Here is a 17647-nt window from a genome sequence, read left to right as displayed (position 1 = left end):
GAGTAACTCAAGGGACCGTCAACAAATACAACGAAATGTCCCAAAACGGCTATCGCTCTCTTTGCCGTGTACATATCAAATTAATCAGTATCAGCCTTTTTATTTATAAATCAATACATTTTCAATATCTTTGTGTCATTTCTGTTTTTGTTCTATTTTTACGAAGCATTATTTGTGTGCGTTACTTTGGTGACGTTCTCTGGTCGGTGTAAAGCGGGATTTAGAGCTCAGCCGGCGAGAGGATGAGTGACAGGCGGCCCGCCGCACGTCAAATTCTTTTCACTATCCCTGTCGAAGGAGCGAGGTACCCCGGGGGAAGATGTATAGTCCGGACGAAGCCGACTGGAGCTAGCGAGAGTTTGGAAAAGTTACCACCCGCTTCATTGGTTGTACGCCGCTCAGGTGTGAGGTCGTCCGGGGTTCGGACTGGAGCAGGTGTCTTCTCTTCTTCGGATATTTTTTAGACCCCCCTGAGTGCCCTCCTTCCGGAGGCATGTTGTGGACACGGTGGCTCGTCTTGCTGCTCTGCTGGTGGGGGGCCGTCAGCACCACCACCACCACGGCCGAGAACGGCCAATATGAGCTGGCCAAACAGGGCGAGTCGAGAGCGGAACCTCACCGGCAGCGCTCGCCTCCGCCGGTGGAGCCGCTGGATTTTGGCTTCGTCCCGGCGGCGGTTTATGATACCCACGCGTACTACGAGCCCGGAGCCATCGGGATACTCTTCCATATGGTCCACGCTTTTCTCTACGCGGTCCAGCCCAATTCCTTCCCCAAAGGTCAGGTTATTTTCAATTGCTCCAACTCATAAAACAACAAGGTTTCTTAATTATTTTTTCCTGTTTTTTTTTTTAAGTCAAAAGTCAAAAATCAGCTTTTATTGTCAATTTCTTCACATGGCAAGATACACAAAGAGATCAAAATTGCGTCACCCACTATCCAACGGTGACAAGACATATCACAAAACATCCCAAAAAAAACCAACACAAAAAGTAAAACCAAACTGGTTTTGACCAGAATTCCACATTTCTACCTGGAAAAAATGTAAATATGACATACAACAAAAAAAACAAATAATAACGACCAATAACAGCTCACGTGACCTTCGCAAACTGAGCCATATTCCTTTTTTTTTTTTTTCATTTAAATATCAAATTTTGTATAAAAACTGGGATGAAACTGACATTTTTTCTCATCATTTTTCCTCTACCCTTGCTGAAGTACTCCCAGGACTGGGCGATTCATCCAAGTTGATTTGTCAGGTTTTGATTTTGAATTGTTTGTGGGTTTTTTTTATTGTCAGGTGATTCTTTTGCGGCTTTCATCATTCAAAGCGTGATCTCCGCTTGATGTGCACGGCATATATAAAAACAATATGGATAGAGGGGGAAGCTATCTTAGCACAGCATTGCCCCCATTAGCTAATGCTAGCTCACCATAATTCCACAATACAATACTTTTTCAATGACTTTTTGCCATTTAAGTGAGAGCTCTTTGTAATATTTGATCATTTGTCAAAGACACGGACGGAGGAGCTCACACACAATCCAGGTGGCATGTGGCACTAGCTAAACAACAAAGTCCAAATGCGCGCCATCAAAGAGCAGATGCTATTTACACAGAAAGTATTTACACACTGTAGATAATACGCTTGACATCCTGGTCGTTAGTTCCATTTTATTGGTACATTAGGTGAAAATCTTTTTGTTTACGTTATCGTTCATATATGCGTCATAAATGCATGTCTTGATAAAGAGGCCGCTGCTTTAATGCATTGACCTTTTGGATGGAACTCTTGTGGTTTGACAATTTTGACCATAAGAATTCATTCTGCAAATTTTACATTTCAGAAATTAATTTAGCACAATCACTAACACCATTTTTTTGTTCAGGAATGCAATTAAATATTAATTTTTATTTTTTGTGGGTCTTGTTATGAAAAACAATTCCGTGTTGATCGCCACACCGTGCGTGTGTGCTCTAGTGATGCTGATCTCGTAAACCAATGTTATGATCAGATTAATGCGAGTTGCCGCTCAATAGCCGTCAATTGCGTCGTCACATGACTGGTGTAAAGTCAACAACGAGCTGCCGGGTAGAATCCCCGCGGATGAATTTTTAGTCACGCCACGTTCCGAGTCGTCATGTTGGTGTGTTGTCGAAGTGGAATAGGATTGGAGGCCTTTAAGTCGCAGCCATTTTTGGTGTGCGGGGTTAGGCCAGCGGAGCTGGCTAATCAATTAACAGATCAGCGATTAGGAGAGGCTTTCCTAAGTCACCTGCATCATTGCGTAAAACTTTAATCCAGCGGGGCCATATGCTGCCATTGCCGGGAACTCGCCGTCTTCAGCATAACACCGATGGTCCACATCTGTGGAATTATCGGGGCAGATCAATAAATTGGTCTTGGTCAGGGTGTGAATCTTTCATTTTGTTCTGAAGCTACTTTGATTGACTGAAAATTAGTGTTCACTCCCACAACGGCGCAAATTTAACAGCTCCGTCTGCTGAATTTCATTACTTTGGGTTCTGGTAAATGACACGTTGATCCTCACCCGTCCCTTCAAATCCGTCCGAAGGTTTTGGCTTGCAGCGAAGAAGCCTTTTGGGCTCTTTCACTTGTGTGAGGAGTCTTATCCGTCTGACAAACACACACATACACTCCATAGATTAGAGGATTAGCATTCCCGGAGCTAATGCTAACCTGCTGAAACTGCGACTAGTGCAGATGGCATTGTCAAACACACACACTCAATTTGTGCCAGCCATGCCAAAAAATGGGTCAGTCTTGTTTTGTCTGTTTCACTTCAGGCCTGTGATTGGTTGTCGACTCGTGCCCGCACAGCTAGCAACAATTTTTATTTTTTTTTACACGACATGAGGATAGGCCACTATGTTTCGTTAATTGACAAGTGGCCATTTTCTCAAGATATTTCTTTGAATGGAATAGCTAAATAATATGATGAACTTGCTTCTTGACTAGTTTAGGTGAGGTGGGTGTGAGGTCACAGAGATGCCACGTCGGTTCAACATCTTCGGTTAATCTCTCCGAGCGGGTCAGCGCCGAGGATTGTGCCCGACTATATTTACGCTTTACTGGAAGACAACGGGGGGGCTGCTTGTTTGCCTCAGACAGGGAGATTTGGCAGGAAGGAATTCAGAATTCCTAAATGACAAACGAAGAGAATAGATTTTGCAGAAGTATTAAACAGAGTTTTAAGTTTCTAGTTTGAAATGTTCACATGTGTAATTGGGATGCTTGTTGTCCCCACCGGTTCCTTTCGTCTCCAGTATCTTGCCCTCCTACTGGGTCACTGAACTAAGCTGTCTAAGCTTAGCTGCCCTCTGCAGCTAATGCTAACTAAGAAGCTGCGAAGAAAAAAAAAAAAACAGGTGGTGTCGATACGATTCACTTGCGATACATCAGCAGACTTGCACCCCCCACCACCAAATTCCTTTAAATTCAACCAGATTCACCAACCTGGCGGGACGGGATGGTCCAGGTGGTGTGTGAGATGGTTTAGTTCTCGGAAACCCTCTCTGTCAATCAAAACGGATTATTGTGATGGTCACGGCTGAATTTTTGTATGTATGTCAACGTGTACCTAATAAAGTGACTGGCGAGTTTTCGGAAGCATGTTTACGTGTTTACCTGCTGAGCGACAGTGGAGGGAGGGGGTGAGTCGCAGCACAGGTAAGCCGACCTACATAAAACACGCCGACATGTTTTGCATTTGGCAGAATTGTGTTCTCACACTGGACATTCCCACTTGTTGCTAGGTAGATTTTTCGGGGTACAGTCAATTATGTTGCTGATGGGCACAGTCAAGTCATGTTTTTCCACTTGTTACTTGGCAGAATTTGACCATTTTATCCTCTTGTTGCTAGGCAGAATTACATCATGACCCTCATTAAAATATCCATGTTTTTGTTGTTGCTTTTTCTCCCCAGATTTAATTGTTAAAGTCATTCAACAAAATATGGGAGGAATCAAATTTCATGAATGGAGAAAGGTTTGTCCTCTCTTTCTTTTTGTATCACATTTTAATGGTTGACACTGACATTTTTTCTGACGTCTCCTCATAAACACGATGCAGCCAGACAATGTCGTCCTTCTTCTCGAGGTATGCGCCTGAAAACATTCAACTTCAGTTGAACCAACCTGATTGCTTACCAAGGGTGACCGACAAGTGTTGTATCTCCGCTCACTTAACAGGGGGCGTACTACGAGTTGGGCTTCCTGGTGTGCTCGACCATCGGCGTCTTATTCGTGGTCCTGGTTCCCCTGGTGGGCATGTGCTTCTGCGTTTGTCGTTGCTGCGAGAATTGCGGCGGGGAGATGCACCAGAGACAAAGGAAAAACGCCGACTGCCGCCGAGGCTTCTTCACCGCCACGCTTATCGCCACCACCACCTTTATCATGTGAGAATCCCAAAACAATTTAGAAAAGATTCATAGACCATCAACATGACTGTGCTTGTTGCTAGGCAGACTTCATGGGGCATAGTCATAACTGCCCCATCACCTGTGTTGGGGTGGTATTTTATTTGATTTCAATTGAAAATGAATCCAATGATGTGTGTACTGTCAGTCTGGGGGTGCTGGTGGCCTACGCAGCCAACCACAACATGAGCTCCCACATCAAGAACACTCGGCGGTTCATCAACACCAACATCAGAGACTTGAAGACGTTCGCCAACAACACACCCGCGGTAAACACTTTTTCCACTTCTTCAAGTGGCAACCTCAAAAAAAAGAGTGCCAAAATTCACTTGGTGTCATTTTCTCACAGCAAATCGAATACATGACAACGCAGTACACGACGGCCAAAAATAAAGTTCTGTCCGAACTTGACAGTAAGTGGCTTTAGGGTACATTTCATGAACGCCGACTAAAACTTTTAACTAACTGTATTCTCGTGGTAGATATTGGACCTTTGCTGGGCGGGAGGATTCACAGTCAGCTGGAGAAGGAAGTGGTTCCTTCGCTGGACACGGCCTTGCGTATGGCAGGAGGTACACGCTAGCTCGTTAGCCGTTTTTTCAAATGTTGGTTTCATTCTAAAGATGCTTTCAGATTGGGTGTTTAAAAAAAAAAAAATCTCTTTCTTTCATTTCATATGTTCTTTTCTCCGAAAGTTAAAGTTGAGAATGCTATCAAAGGTAATGAGAAATGTTCTGGATTTATGTTTGTGACTTGATACGTGGTTCGAGCGTGGTGTCGTTTGTGTCATATTTGTGCTCCTCCCTCGTGGTTGTTTCAAACCATTTTGATGGTCAAAATGGTTTTTTGATGGGAAATAATGTTTGCTTTTACAGCCATGCGTGAGACAAAGGAGGCCCTGGAGAGCGTCAGCTCCTCACTACAAGTCCTCCAAGAAGGCACAGACCAGCTCAAGGACAGTCTGTCCACCGAGCGAGCTTCTCTGTCCAACACCTTGTCGGACCCGGCCTGCACCAACGGCGCCGTGTCGCCGAGCTGCAACGTCATCCGCTCCTCGCTTTTCCAACTCGGCATCAACGCTGACTTTTCAAAGGTGGCTTCCGAGCAAGCTTTCAAAAATAAATGAATACGAGAACAACGGCTAAATCCTTGTTTTTTTTTCCGCAGCTCCCGGATGTCGACTACGCCTTGGAGAATGTCAACACGGTCCTGAAGACGGACCTCGGCAACATTATTCAGAAGGTCTACTGTTAACCTACCTCACATGGACTATTTTTTTTTTAGATTCTAACCCATTTTTTTCTTTCCTCCACATTTAGGGCTACTCGTCCTTCAATGACACGCCGAGGCTGGTCAAAGAACAAACCAAAAACATTGTAGCAGGTACACAAACAACCTCCTTGTGTTTGCTTGTACTGTGAACCCTGATTTATTTATTTTTTTTCGCTGCGGCTACGTTCTCAAGCCACTAATAATCGCTGGTGTTGAAAAACATCTTTTTAGCTTTCAACACTGTACCACTATTAATATCATCACATTCTTTCACACCCTGTCGTCTTCATTTGCCTTCTTTCGGACAACTAAACTGCAGAGTTACCTCGTGAGTGATCCTCAATGAACTTCCTGAGTTCAACGAAATGATCATCGTTGCTGTTTTTGTGTATTAATCGTGCGTGTGATGCTTGTTTGTATGTGTTTAGGAGTGAAAGGCATGCTGGATAAAATCGGCAACGAGATCAACGGCTTCACCAAGATGTTCCCGGTCGAGGCGTCGCTGGCCAATTTCACAATCTTCCTCAATCAGGGGCAGAAGAACATTGAATCCTATTATGCACAGATTGACCAGCTTGACTTCTACAGGTTTGTTTTGAAGAAAAATAGAAATAAATATCGGGGGATACCGACAGCCGTTTGATTTCTGAAAGGAAAAATCTGGAATATGCTCCAGCACAAAAGTTGATTTCAACTTTTCTGTAGGTGGATTGGCTGCGTGGCGGTGCTGTGCACGGTGGTCCTCATCCTGTCCTTCAACATCCTGGGCCTGCTGTGCGGCACATGCGGCTACGACAAGCAGGCCACGCCGACCACTCGAGGCTGCCTGTCCAATACGGGCGGGAACCTGCTCATGGCGTACGTACAAAGAAGACGAGACTTAAGACAGAGATTGCACTCAGCACTCGAAACCGATTTCACAACATCTATCATTTTGTTGAAGGAACTCTTCATTCGAATAACTGTTCTGATTCGATGATAACAGATTTATCGAAGGTCAAATCATTTAGTGTAGGGTTGACTGCCATCTACTGGGCAAATTTAGGTTCAGTTGCCATTTTATTTCCACGTCACAAGCTCCTACGTTGATACGCAGACGTTGCTTATTTACGATTTGTGCTTTTTTCCTTTATATGTCGGAGTTTAAAATGAGATTTTCAACTCGCGTAACCCAAGTAGTGACATGACTCCACTTTTTTTTTTTTCTCCCCAGACTTAAGACTGACTTATAACTTACACATAATTATTTTAGTGCCACCACTACATGAATTGATGTCTTGACTTTTTGGGTCTATGACAGCGGCGTATGCTTCTCCTTCATCTTCGCCTGGGTGCTGATGGCCATCGTCACCGCCCTGTTCCTCATCGGCGGCAATGTGGAGAAGCTGCTGTGCGAGCCGCTGGCCAGCCGGCAGCTGTTCCAGGTACGGCCCCTGTCGGAGCGTGTTGGCAATAAAGATATTCTCATCTGCTGTGCTTCCAAGTCTTTCTTTATTTTTTAATGCTTACATCATAACTGTTTCGCTTTGATTCTCCTTGTATGTGCGCTTAGATCATAGACACACCTTTCCTGGTCCATCCGGCCAAGAAGAACTTCCTCCCTGGAATGCTTTTCCAGAACCCAAACATTGACTTAACTTTGGGGAGCATGTACAGGTAAAAGAAACCAATCCTATTTTCAAAGAGTTGACATTTGTGATGGGCTAGCTGATGGTTTTGGATTCTTTTTTAGGGAGTGCTACGATAACAACGGCCTGTATCACGCCCTGCAGCTTGAGACCATGTTTAACATCAACTCCTTCCTCAACAGGACAGTGGCAAGTGTCCCGCTCAAAAATGTGACTTGCTCCTGGATAAGTGTTGTGTCATTTTAATTTGATCTTCTTCTTATCATTAGTACAACAAGGACCTGGCCAAAGTGTTTGAGAGTGTGGAGGTGGACCTCCAGGACATCTCGCTGCTGGAGCAAGCGGGCAGAGACAACCTCATCAATTTTGCCAACACGGGCATTGGAATCATCGACTACGAAGCATACCTGGCTGAGGTGGCAAGATGTTGATCATTGTTATGTTATTAATTAACTGCAAACTTGGAAGTTGCGTGTTGATTATGTGCTTAATGTGTCCGTTACTTCCAAGTTTGGGAAGATCCACAGTCAACCAATAGATGGCAGCGATGCACCGTTTTAACTTTTAAGTTAGTCAGTTGGTCAGTTGGTTCCTGAGTTAGTCACTCAGGCATGGAGTTAGCTACTAACTTAGTGACTCACTTGATTTCTTAATCAAGTCGTTCGTTAATTTTCCAGTCAATCAGTTGACTGGACTTGATTAGAAAATAGATGAACTTCCCTTGATGGGAGTTGCTCACTAGATTTTTGGTTGGAAATAACAAATCAATCACTCAGATCGCGGAACTAAAAGTTTGAGTCTGACGTATGGTTTTTATTTTCTAGGTCAACAAGGGAATCACACTCGTGGACCTTCTGACGTTTGCTGTTGACCTGGAGGGGCAAGCTGACCAGCTCGTGAGTTAACAAAGTGCAAATACTGTTTGTTGTCAAGCATTGGTGGTTCAGTGGTAGAATTCTCGCCTGCCACGCGGGAGGCCCGGGTTCGATTCCCGGCCAATGCAACTACCTTTTTTTTTTTTTTTTTTAACTTCCCTAAACATGTGGCAAGCGTTACCTTGGTTTCCCAGATGTTTTTCTTTCCTTTGTATTTATTTCTGTGTGTGTATTTGCAGCCACGTGGCGCTCTGGAGAACGCTCTGAAAGGTCACGCTAGCAGCATCCGACAGATTCACAGAGAACTGGTGGTCCCCATGGAGCAAGCCATGGTACATTCCATGCATCACACACACACACGTACAACACGTGTTTCTAAATGATTCTACACAAGCGACAACACTTCAACATTTCCTCAATTTCTCTCCTCTCATTCACCGTGACAGAAATATGTCCGTGCCAGGGTAAGCTAAGCGCGGTGACACTAGTTGTTGTGTTTTGATGATAGCGGTGCCGTGGTGATGTGACCTTGTGCCCTGTGGACTCGTTGATGAATATTCACAAACGACACGTTATATTAGGGTAACGAGTGTTTTTGTGTCATTGTGCAGAGCACCTTGAATCAAAGTATAAAGCTGCTGCAGAAAACCTCCAGCGACCTGCCGGTGAGGCACTACCATTTTTGAATTTCTTGATCCATTTTTCGATTTTGCATTTTATTCAATATTTTACTGTGATAGTGATCCTTATAAATGTTCTTATATTTTCATTTTAGCATTATATTTTACTTTTATTTGACTGGTCACTTATGTGTAATTTGTAATATGTAATTTCTTTTTTGGTTTCAGGCAACTTTTGAGCAAATTTGCAATCATATTTCAAATTTGATTTTGATATAAATTGTACTTTTACACACCATTTACTGTGCAAAATGTCACTCATCCAAATCTTTTTTTAGGTGAAGGTGACCAACATCTTGAGCGCCCTTGATGCTTCAGAGTACCTCATCAGTAACAATGCTTCACATGTGGTCAAGCAGGTACCCGCATAAAATATGGAACAGGGGGAATTTGAGGGGCAGTTTGTAAAAGGTTTTGATTTTTCATTGTTCAATCACTCTAAAAACTCACTATGCAAAAAATATGTGCTTGCATTCTATTAGTTCACCACAAGGTGGCACTAAATATTGCATTGCACAATGTCCTTTGAAGTAAAGCAAGAATTATAATTTTCTTTGGTTGTGTGTGCTCAGGAAACCAAAAACTATGTCCAAAGCTTGGTGGGTTACTTCAAACAGTACACAAACTGGGTTCACGACTCTGTGAGTATGAGTCCCATTCCGCCAAATGATTACAATGATGCCGTAATGATCAAGTATATCGTGTTTTGATTGCGGCTTCAGCTGATTGCAGAGGTGGCTCAGTGTAAACCCATCAGCAACATTGTGGACAGCATGGAGATTGTCGCATGCAGCTTCATTGCCGACTCAGTGGTAGGTCACATTTAGTACTTACAACGCGACATTTTAAAGTATGTGACATTGAGATCAGCACGCATTGGTGGTTCAGTGGTAGAATTCTCGCCTGCCACGCGGGAGGCCCGGGTTCGATTCCCGGCTAATGCAATGTACCTTTTATTTTTGAGTTTGTCCTAAAGCACGAGGGAAATATTAACCTGATCCCCAGATGTTTTGCTAACGTTTTGATTAATTTGCGATATGTTATGTTACTCGTAAACGTGACAGCAACTCTGCTCCACCAAACCCGATCGTGACCATCTGTAACGCGTAACATCATTTTGGGATGGATTTCTTCAAATTTGTATACAATCTTTATGCAAGCATTGGTGGTTCAGTAGTAGAATTCTCGCCTGCCATGTGGGAGCCCTGGGTTCGATTACCGGCCAATGCAACTACTTTTTTATTTATTTTTTAAATGAGATGACCAAACATCTGGGAGCATTCACGATATGTGAGAACGTTACATCCCTATTCTTCGCTTTAATTTTTAATAAGCATTGGTGGTTCAGTGGTAGAATTCTCGCCTGCCACGCGGGGGGCCCGGGTTCGATTCCCGGCCAATGCAACTATTCTTTTGTTTTTTTAAATGAGATGACCAAACATCTGGAAGCATTCACGATATGTGAGAACGTTACATCCCTATTTCTTCGCAGTAACATTCATCAAGCATTGGTGGTTCAGTGGTAGAATTCTCGCCTGCCACGCGGGAGGCCCGGGTTCGATTCCCGGCCAATGCAACTACTCTTTTCTTCTTTTTAAATGAGATGACCAAACATCTGGAAGCATTCACGATATGTGAGAACGTTACTTGCCTATTTCTTCGTTGTAACATTCACCAAGCATTGGTGGTTCAGTGGTAGAATCCTCGCCTGCCACGCGGGAGGCCTGGGTTCGATTCCCGGCTAATGCATCTACTCAGTGTTTTTTTTTTAAATGAGATGACCAAACATCTGGAAGCATTCACGATATGTGAGAACGTTACATCCCTATTTCTTCGCTGTAACATACATCAAGCATTGGTGGTTCAGTGGTAGAATTCTCGCCTGCCACGCGGGAGGCCCGGGTTCGATTCCCGGCCAATGCAACTACTCTTTTCTTCTTTTTAAATGAGATGACCAAACATCTGGAAGCATTCACGATATGTGAGAACGTTACATCCCTCTTTCTTCAGTTTCATCAAGCATTGGTGGTTCAGTGGTAGAATTCTCGCCTGCCACGCGGGAGGCCCGGGTTCGATTCCCGGCCAATGCAACTACCCTTTTCTTCTTTTTAAATGAGATGACCAAACATTGAGAAGCATTCACGATATGTGAGAACGTTACATTCCTATTTCTTCGCTGTAACATTCATCAAGCATTGGTGGTTCAGTGGTAGAATTCTCGCCTGCCACGCGGGAGGCCCGGGATCGATTCCCGGCCAATGCAACTACTCTTTTCTTCTTTTTAAATGAGATGACCAAACATCTGGAAGCATTCACGATATGTGAGAACGTTACATCCCTCTTTCTTCGGTTTCATCAAGCATTGGTGGTTCAGTGGTAGAATTCTCGCCTGCCACGCGGGAGGCCCGGGTTCGATTCCCGGCCAATGCAACTACTCCTTTCTTCTTTTTAAATGAGATGACCAAACATCTGGAAGCATTCACGATATGTGAGAACGTTACATCCCTCTTTCTTCGGCTTCAGCAAGTATTGGTGGTTCAGTGGAAGAATTCTCGCCTCCCACGCGGGAGGCCCGGGTTCGATTCCCGGCCAATGCAACTACTCTTTTCTTCTTTTTAAATGAGATGACCAAACATCTGGAAGCATTCACGATATGTGAGAAAGTTACATCCCTATTTCTTCGCCGTAACATTCATCAAGCATTGGTGGTTCAGTGGTAGAATTCTCGCCTGCCACGCGGGAGGCCCGGGTTCGATTCCCGGCCAATGCAACTACTCTTTTCTTCTTTTTAAATGAGATGACCAAACATCTGGAAGCATTCACGATATGTGAGAACGTTACATCCCTCTTTCTTCAGTTTCATCAAGCATTGGTGGTTCAGTGGTAGAATTCTCGCCTGCCACGCGGGGGGCCCGGGTTCGATTCCCGGCCAATGCAACTACTCTTTTCTTCTTTTTAAATGAGATGACCAAATATCTGGAAGCATTCACGATATGTGAGAACGTTACATCCCTCTTTCTTCGGTTTCATCAAGCATTGGTGGTTCAGTGGTAGAATTCTCGCCTGCCACGCGGGAGGCCCGGGTTCGATTCCCGGCCATTGCAACTACTCCTTTCTTCTTTTTAAATGAGATGACCAAACATCTGGAAGCATTCACGATATGTGAGAACGTTACATCCCTATTTCTTCGCTGTAACATTTGTCAAGCATTGGTGGTTCAGTGGTAGAATTCTCGCCTGCCACGCGGGAGGCCCGGGTCCGATTCCCGGCCAATGCAACTACTCTTTTCTTCTTTTTAAATGAGATGACCAAACATCTGGAAGCATTCACGATATGTGAGAAAGTTACATCCCTATTTCTTCGCTGTAACATTCATCAAGCATTGGTGGTTCAGTGGTAGAATTCTCGCCTGCCACGCGGGGGGCCCGGGTTCGATTCCCGGCCAATGCAACTACTCTTTTCTTCTTTTTAAATGAGATGACCAGACATCTGGAAGCATTCACGATATGTGAGAACTTTACATCCCTATTTCTTCGCCATAATACTCAGCAAGCATCGGTGGTTCAGTGGTAGAATTCTCGCCTGCCACGCGGGAGGCCCGGGTTCGATTCCCGGCCAATGCAACTACTCTTTTCTTCTTTTTAAATGAGATGACCAAACATCTGGAAGCATTCACAATATGTGAGAACGTTACATCCCTATTTCTTCGCTGTAACATTCATCAAGCATTGGTGGTTCAGTGGTAGAATTCTCGCCTGCCACGCGGGAGGCCCGAGTTCGATTCCCGGCCAATGCAACTACTTTTTTCTTCTTTTTAAATGAGATGACCAAACATCTGGAAGCATTCACGATATGTGAGAACGTTACATCCCTATTTCTTCGCAGTAACATCCATCAAGCATTGGTGGTTCAGTGGTAGAATTCTCGCCTGCCACGCGGGAGGCCTGGGTTCGATTCCCGGCCAATGCAACTAATCTTTTCTTCTTTTTAAATGAGATGACCAAACATCTGGAAGCATTCACGATATGTGAGAACGTTACATCCCTCTTTCTTAGGCTTCATCAAGTATTGGTGGTTCAGTGGAAGAATTCTCGCCTCCCACGCGGGTAGGCCCGGGTTCGATTCCCGGCCAATGCAACTACTCTTTTCTTCTTTTTAAATGAGATGACCAAACATCTGGAAGCATTCACGATATGTGAGAACGTTACATCCCTATTTCTTCGCCGTAACATTCATCAAGCATTGGTGGTTCAGTGGTAGAATTCTCGCCTGCCACGCGGGAGGCCTGGGTTCGATTCCCGGCCAATGCAACTACTCTCTTCTTCTTTTTAAATGAGATGACCAAACATCTGGAAGCATTCACGATATGTGAGAACGTTACATCCCTCTTTCTTCGGTTTCATCAAGCATTGGTGGTTCAGTGGTAGAATTCTCGCCTGCCACGCGGGAGGCCCGGGTTCGATTCCCGTCCAATGCAACTACTCTTTTCTTCTTTTTAAATGAGATGACCAAACATCTGGAAGCATTCACGATATGTGAGAACGTTACATCCCTATTTCTTCGCTGTAACACTCATCAAGCATTGGTGGTTCAGTGGTAGAATTCTCGCCTGCCACGCGGGAGGCCCGGGTTCGATTCCCGGCCAATGCAAATACTCCTCTCTTCTTTTTAAATGAGATGACCAAACATCAGGATTCACGATATGTGAGAACGTTACATCACTATTTCTTCGCTGTAACACTCATCAAGCATTGGTGGTTCAGTGGTAGAATTCTCGCCTGCCACGCGGGAGGCCAGGGTTCGATTCCCGGCCAATGCAAATACTCCTCTCTTCTTTTTAAATGAGATGACCAAACATCAGGATTCACGATATGTGAGAACGTTACATCACTATTTCTTCGCTGTAACATTCATCAAGCATTGGTGGTTCAGTGGTAGAATTCTCGTCTGCCACGCGGGAGGCCCGGGTTCGATTCCCGGCCAATGCAACTACTCCTTACTTCTTTTTAAATGAGATGACCAAACATCTGGAAGCATTCACGATATGTGAGAACGTTACATCACTATTTCTTCGCTGTAACATTCATCAAGCATTGGTGGTTCAGTGGTAGAATTCTCGCCTGCCACGCGGGAAGCCCGGGTTCGATTCCCGGCCAATGCAACTACTCCTTTCTTCTTTTTAAATGAGATGACCAAACATCAGGAAGCATTCACGATATGTGAGAACGTTACATCACTATTTCTTCGCTGTAACATTCATCAAGTATTGGTGGTTCAGTGGTAGAATTCTCGCCTGCCACGCGGGAGGCCCGGGTTCGATTCCCGGCCAATGCAACTACTCCTTTCTTCTTTTTAAATGAGATGACCAAACATTTGGAAGCATTCACAATATGTGAGAACGTTACATCCCTATTTCTTCGCTGTAACATTCATCAAGCATTGGTGGTTCAGTGGTAGAATTCTCGCCTGCCACGCGGGAGGCCCGGGTTCGATTCCCGGCCAATGCAACTAATCTTTTCTTCTTTTTAAATGAGATGACCAAACATCTGGAAGCATTCACGATATGTGAGAACGTTACATCCCTCTTTCTTCAGTTTTATCAAGCATTGGTGGTTCAGTGGTAGAATTCTCGCCTGCCACGCGGGAGGCCTGGGTTCGATTCCCAGCCAATGCAACTATTCTTTTCTTCTTTTTAAATGAGATGACCAAACATCTGGAAGCATTCACGATATGTGAGAACGTTACATCACTATTTCTTCGCTGTAACATTCATCAAGCATTGGTGGTTCAGTGGTAGAATTCTCGCCTGCCACGCGGGAAGCCCGGGTTCGATTCCTGGCCAATGCAACTACTCCTTTCTTCTTTTTAAATGAGATGACCAAACATCAGGAAGCATTCACGATATGTGAGAACGTTACATCACTATTTCTTCGCTGTAACATTCATCAAGCATTGGTGGTTCAGTGGTAGAATTCTCGCCTGCCACGCGGGAGGCCCGGGTTCGATTCCCGGCCAATGCAACTACTCCTTTCTTCTTTTTAAATGAGATGACCAAACATCTGGAAGCATTCACAATATGTGAGAACGTTACATCCCTATTTCTTCGCTGTAACATTCATCAAGCATTGGTGGTTCAGTGGTAGAATTCTCGCCTGCCACGCGGGAGGCCCGGGTTCGATTCCCGGCCAATGCAACTAATCTTTTCTTCTTTTTAAATGAGATGACCAAACATCTGGAAGCATTCACGATATGTGAGAACGTTACATCCCTCTTTCTTCAGTTTTATCAAGCATTGGTGGTTCAGTGGTAGAATTCTCGCCTGCCACGCGGGGGGCTCGGGTTCGATTCCCGGCCAATGCAACGTACTTCTTTTTTCTTAAAATGAGCTTATCCAACATCTGGCAAAGCATTTTTTTACGCGTTTTGTGAGAACCTGACGTGCACACCGCTCTACAACGAGCATTGGTGGTTCAGTGGTAGAATTCTCGGCCAATGCAACATCTTTTTTTTTTTTTTTTTAAACGAGATAACCAAACATCTGGAAGTATTCATGCGTTTTGTGAGAATGTGACGTGTCCATTTCTTCACTCTACTGTTTAACAAGCATTGGTGGTTCAGTGGTAGAATTCTCGCCTGCCACGCGGGAGGCCCGGGTTCGATTCCCGGCCAATGCAACTTCCTTTTCATTTTTAAAAAAGTACTCTTTTGTTGTTTTTCTAGAATACCTTCTGGCTTGGACTGGGTCTCTCCAGCATCCTCCTGCTCCCCAGTATCATCATCTCCATCAAACTGGCCAAATACTACAGAAGGATGGACACAGAGGACGTGTTTGAAGAGTGAGTCCAGACAGCAGTTTTTATTTTTAAAGTTATTAAGTACTTATTATTTAAATGACATCACTTGCACACGGTAAAGAGATCCGATACAAGAGCTGTAAAAGGCTTTTCTTTATCTGTCTGGGTGAGAATTCTTTCCCAGCTCTTGTAATGGATGTCAATGTGTATTGATACTTTATTAATATTTCTTCTCTCTTCTCCTTCTTCTTTTTCAACTCACCATTAATTTGTGGAATCCCCATTTCTCATACTCACATGATTTCCCTCAGCACCACTTACCCGTGGCTCGTTGCACTTTGACTTTGGATCTTTACCTTCATCTTCATTCTCCTCTCTTGGACAAATCCTTCATTTTATGCTTTCCGATGATCTTCTTGACTTTGGACATTTTGCCACCGGACTCTTGTTTTACATTACAGGTCATACAGGTAACCACGGTGACCAATACCTTTTTGGAAAGCGCGATGGAGTTAGCCCACTCTCGTTCTAATCGGCTCAAATTTCCTTGTGTGTGTGTATATGTGTGTGTGCATGTGCAGTAGCTCCCCCTATAGTGACACCCTGTTCCGATTCCCTCGAGCCTCGGCTCCCTCAATCTGCGTCGACTGCTGATTCAAAATGGAGGCCGTCTCCTCCGTAACAAGGTAAAAGGTAAATCCTCGGTTACAGTAACGTTTGGGGGTCTTTGAACAACTTCGAGATCGGAGTCTTATGTTCTCGATCAATCATCCGTCACTTTCGTCGCTGATGTGACAAGAAGCCACGAAGAGAAGAAAGCTGCGCTCCCTATGCCGCCTTTTTGTTTGTTCACGTCAAAAAATTTAAATGTGAAAAAAAGGGTGATTTTGCAACCGTAAAGTTAGAATAGCATATATGCACGGAAAATATTGTCTTAACATCATAAACACTTTTTTTTTTTTTTGTTCACAGTGCACAAGAAAACTGGAACTGAAGCGCCGATCATCGTAAGTGCTCGTTTCACTTTAATTCAAGACCCAAACTCAACGAAGGCAAGCAAGAAAGCCCGATTTATTAACTCTTGGTGATTCCCGACGTTCGCCCAAGGTAACTCGACATTCCAGATTTCCTTTTCATGTTTTTGGATGATTCCACAACCAAAATGTCAACATACAAACAGGAACTCTGAACTTGCCAGCCAACTCTCCTATATTTATCCAAAGCTAGCTGAGCATGTTTTCATTGACTTAACTTTCCCGCGTAGCTACTTCCATCTCTATACTCTCAGTCATACACTCACATGGACACAACATGTACATTTTTTATATATATTTTTGTCAATGTTTGTTTTTCTAACATATGTATAGCTTTTTTTTTTCTTCTTTTAGAATTAGCCTTGTTTTTCTTGTGATAGCATAGCTAGCTAGCATGGTTTGGGCTCAATAATGTACATCATGTTTTGAAAAAAAAAAAATATATATATGTATATATATATAATTTGACAATTGGGGAGAATCTATATCTAAGTACCCATGGTCCATTGTAACGTTTTGAAGCCAATGCTAAGCTAACAGAAAATTGAAAAGATTTTTTTTAATAGCAGCTTATGAGCTGCTTTTGCCCATCTCCCAAGATCATGCAAAACGAATCCATCCGGAAATGGTAAAAACGGATGAAGTCAACTCGTGAGCTACTTTCCCCTGATGTTCCTAAGCTAATGCTAAGCTAACAGGAAAAGGAGAAAAATAAAATAGCATCACAAAAGAGTTAATAATGCTGTGTGTGTGTGGATGTATGTGTGTGTGAGGTTTTTCTTTTCTGGCAATTGGCAGTATGGAGGGGCCAAACCCAAGTCCCAGTGTGTGTATGTGTGTGTGTGTGTGTGTGTTTAGAGGTGGGCTCAAATCTATGAATAAAAAATCCAACAAGTGTTGGCTTTGTCTCCATGGCGGCTA

The 17647-nt window shown here is 43.9% G+C and overlaps 1 protein-coding gene and 33 non-coding genes across 38 annotated transcripts; all 34 read left to right on the top strand.

Moving 5' to 3' along the window:
* The first annotated feature begins 246 nt into the window (after nucleotides 1-246).
* Nucleotides 247-17638, top strand: prom1b (prominin 1 b). Of its 5 annotated transcripts, none has more exons than XM_085911062.1 (25): nucleotides 247-779; nucleotides 3952-4013; nucleotides 4098-4124; nucleotides 4217-4422; nucleotides 4592-4712; nucleotides 4793-4856; nucleotides 4926-5015; nucleotides 5319-5536; nucleotides 5611-5685; nucleotides 5763-5826; nucleotides 6144-6303; nucleotides 6421-6573; nucleotides 7016-7139; nucleotides 7268-7371; nucleotides 7448-7532; nucleotides 7613-7759; nucleotides 8168-8239; nucleotides 8458-8550; nucleotides 8830-8883; nucleotides 9177-9257; nucleotides 9471-9539; nucleotides 9621-9710; nucleotides 15619-15734; nucleotides 16277-16378; nucleotides 16665-17638. In XM_085911062.1, the coding sequence occupies exons 1-24, from the start codon at nucleotides 494-496 to the stop codon at nucleotides 16344-16346; spliced, it is 2631 nt and encodes an 876-aa protein (XP_085767188.1). In that variant the 5' UTR covers nucleotides 247-493; the 3' UTR covers nucleotides 16347-16378; nucleotides 16665-17638. The 5 variants fall into 5 exon arrangements, with proteins under 5 accessions (XP_085767188.1, XP_085767189.1, XP_085767186.1 ...); XM_085911063.1 differs by having other exon boundaries at nucleotides 16277-16385; XM_085911060.1 differs by having other exon boundaries at nucleotides 16274-16378.
* trnag-gcc (transfer RNA glycine (anticodon GCC)) lies at nucleotides 8276-8346 on the top strand. Its single transcript has one exon. It is a non-coding gene; the product is annotated as a tRNA-Gly (tRNA).
* trnag-gcc (transfer RNA glycine (anticodon GCC)) lies at nucleotides 9772-9842 on the top strand. The gene has a single exon. It is a non-coding gene; the product is annotated as a tRNA-Gly (tRNA).
* Nucleotides 10232-10302, top strand: trnag-gcc (transfer RNA glycine (anticodon GCC)). The gene has a single exon. It is a non-coding gene; the product is annotated as a tRNA-Gly (tRNA).
* Nucleotides 10404-10474, top strand: trnag-gcc (transfer RNA glycine (anticodon GCC)). The gene has a single exon. It is a non-coding gene; the product is annotated as a tRNA-Gly (tRNA).
* On the top strand, nucleotides 10577-10647 carry trnag-gcc (transfer RNA glycine (anticodon GCC)). Its single transcript has one exon. It is a non-coding gene; the product is annotated as a tRNA-Gly (tRNA).
* trnag-gcc (transfer RNA glycine (anticodon GCC)) lies at nucleotides 10751-10821 on the top strand. Its single transcript has one exon. It is a non-coding gene; the product is annotated as a tRNA-Gly (tRNA).
* Nucleotides 10918-10988, top strand: trnag-gcc (transfer RNA glycine (anticodon GCC)). The gene has a single exon. It is a non-coding gene; the product is annotated as a tRNA-Gly (tRNA).
* trnag-gcc (transfer RNA glycine (anticodon GCC)) lies at nucleotides 11091-11161 on the top strand. Its single transcript has one exon. It is a non-coding gene; the product is annotated as a tRNA-Gly (tRNA).
* Nucleotides 11258-11328, top strand: trnag-gcc (transfer RNA glycine (anticodon GCC)). The gene has a single exon. It is a non-coding gene; the product is annotated as a tRNA-Gly (tRNA).
* trnag-ccc (transfer RNA glycine (anticodon CCC)) lies at nucleotides 11425-11495 on the top strand. Its single transcript has one exon. It is a non-coding gene; the product is annotated as a tRNA-Gly (tRNA).
* trnag-gcc (transfer RNA glycine (anticodon GCC)) lies at nucleotides 11598-11668 on the top strand. The gene has a single exon. It is a non-coding gene; the product is annotated as a tRNA-Gly (tRNA).
* Nucleotides 11765-11835, top strand: trnag-gcc (transfer RNA glycine (anticodon GCC)). The gene has a single exon. It is a non-coding gene; the product is annotated as a tRNA-Gly (tRNA).
* On the top strand, nucleotides 11932-12002 carry trnag-gcc (transfer RNA glycine (anticodon GCC)). Its single transcript has one exon. It is a non-coding gene; the product is annotated as a tRNA-Gly (tRNA).
* trnag-gcc (transfer RNA glycine (anticodon GCC)) lies at nucleotides 12105-12175 on the top strand. The gene has a single exon. It is a non-coding gene; the product is annotated as a tRNA-Gly (tRNA).
* trnag-gcc (transfer RNA glycine (anticodon GCC)) lies at nucleotides 12278-12348 on the top strand. The gene has a single exon. It is a non-coding gene; the product is annotated as a tRNA-Gly (tRNA).
* On the top strand, nucleotides 12451-12521 carry trnag-gcc (transfer RNA glycine (anticodon GCC)). Its single transcript has one exon. It is a non-coding gene; the product is annotated as a tRNA-Gly (tRNA).
* On the top strand, nucleotides 12624-12694 carry trnag-gcc (transfer RNA glycine (anticodon GCC)). Its single transcript has one exon. It is a non-coding gene; the product is annotated as a tRNA-Gly (tRNA).
* On the top strand, nucleotides 12797-12867 carry trnag-gcc (transfer RNA glycine (anticodon GCC)). The gene has a single exon. It is a non-coding gene; the product is annotated as a tRNA-Gly (tRNA).
* trnag-ccc (transfer RNA glycine (anticodon CCC)) lies at nucleotides 12964-13035 on the top strand. Its single transcript has one exon. It is a non-coding gene; the product is annotated as a tRNA-Gly (tRNA).
* trnag-gcc (transfer RNA glycine (anticodon GCC)) lies at nucleotides 13138-13208 on the top strand. Its single transcript has one exon. It is a non-coding gene; the product is annotated as a tRNA-Gly (tRNA).
* Nucleotides 13305-13375, top strand: trnag-gcc (transfer RNA glycine (anticodon GCC)). Its single transcript has one exon. It is a non-coding gene; the product is annotated as a tRNA-Gly (tRNA).
* On the top strand, nucleotides 13478-13548 carry trnag-gcc (transfer RNA glycine (anticodon GCC)). Its single transcript has one exon. It is a non-coding gene; the product is annotated as a tRNA-Gly (tRNA).
* trnag-gcc (transfer RNA glycine (anticodon GCC)) lies at nucleotides 13647-13717 on the top strand. The gene has a single exon. It is a non-coding gene; the product is annotated as a tRNA-Gly (tRNA).
* trnag-gcc (transfer RNA glycine (anticodon GCC)) lies at nucleotides 13816-13886 on the top strand. The gene has a single exon. It is a non-coding gene; the product is annotated as a tRNA-Gly (tRNA).
* Nucleotides 13989-14059, top strand: trnag-gcc (transfer RNA glycine (anticodon GCC)). The gene has a single exon. It is a non-coding gene; the product is annotated as a tRNA-Gly (tRNA).
* Nucleotides 14162-14232, top strand: trnag-gcc (transfer RNA glycine (anticodon GCC)). Its single transcript has one exon. It is a non-coding gene; the product is annotated as a tRNA-Gly (tRNA).
* trnag-gcc (transfer RNA glycine (anticodon GCC)) lies at nucleotides 14335-14405 on the top strand. Its single transcript has one exon. It is a non-coding gene; the product is annotated as a tRNA-Gly (tRNA).
* trnag-gcc (transfer RNA glycine (anticodon GCC)) lies at nucleotides 14502-14572 on the top strand. The gene has a single exon. It is a non-coding gene; the product is annotated as a tRNA-Gly (tRNA).
* On the top strand, nucleotides 14675-14745 carry trnag-gcc (transfer RNA glycine (anticodon GCC)). The gene has a single exon. It is a non-coding gene; the product is annotated as a tRNA-Gly (tRNA).
* Nucleotides 14848-14918, top strand: trnag-gcc (transfer RNA glycine (anticodon GCC)). The gene has a single exon. It is a non-coding gene; the product is annotated as a tRNA-Gly (tRNA).
* trnag-gcc (transfer RNA glycine (anticodon GCC)) lies at nucleotides 15021-15091 on the top strand. The gene has a single exon. It is a non-coding gene; the product is annotated as a tRNA-Gly (tRNA).
* On the top strand, nucleotides 15188-15258 carry trnag-gcc (transfer RNA glycine (anticodon GCC)). The gene has a single exon. It is a non-coding gene; the product is annotated as a tRNA-Gly (tRNA).
* trnag-gcc (transfer RNA glycine (anticodon GCC)) lies at nucleotides 15502-15572 on the top strand. The gene has a single exon. It is a non-coding gene; the product is annotated as a tRNA-Gly (tRNA).
* Nucleotides 17639-17647: the final 9 nt, after the last annotated feature.

This window comes from Syngnathus leptorhynchus, chromosome 5 (genome assembly GCF_054491065.1).
Source record: "Syngnathus leptorhynchus isolate UIUO chromosome 5, UIUO_Slep, whole genome shotgun sequence".
NCBI classification, from domain to species: domain Eukaryota; kingdom Metazoa; phylum Chordata; class Actinopteri; order Syngnathiformes; family Syngnathidae; genus Syngnathus; species Syngnathus leptorhynchus.
Note: the sequence above shows the minus strand (reverse complement) of the source record. Positions and strands in the feature narration are given on the sequence as shown.

Coding starts and splice junctions, on each gene's coding strand:
- prom1b (XM_085911060.1), top strand. CDS start 494: ATGTTGTGGACACGGTGGCTCGTCTTGCTGCTCTGCTGGTGGGGGGCC. Junction 4,713..4,792: donor TCGCCAACAACACACCCGCG/GTAAACACTTTT, acceptor ATTTTCTCACAG/CAAATCGAATACATGACAAC. Junction 5,686..5,762: donor TCGGCAACATTATTCAGAAG/GTCTACTGTTAA, acceptor CTCCACATTTAG/GGCTACTCGTCCTTCAATGA.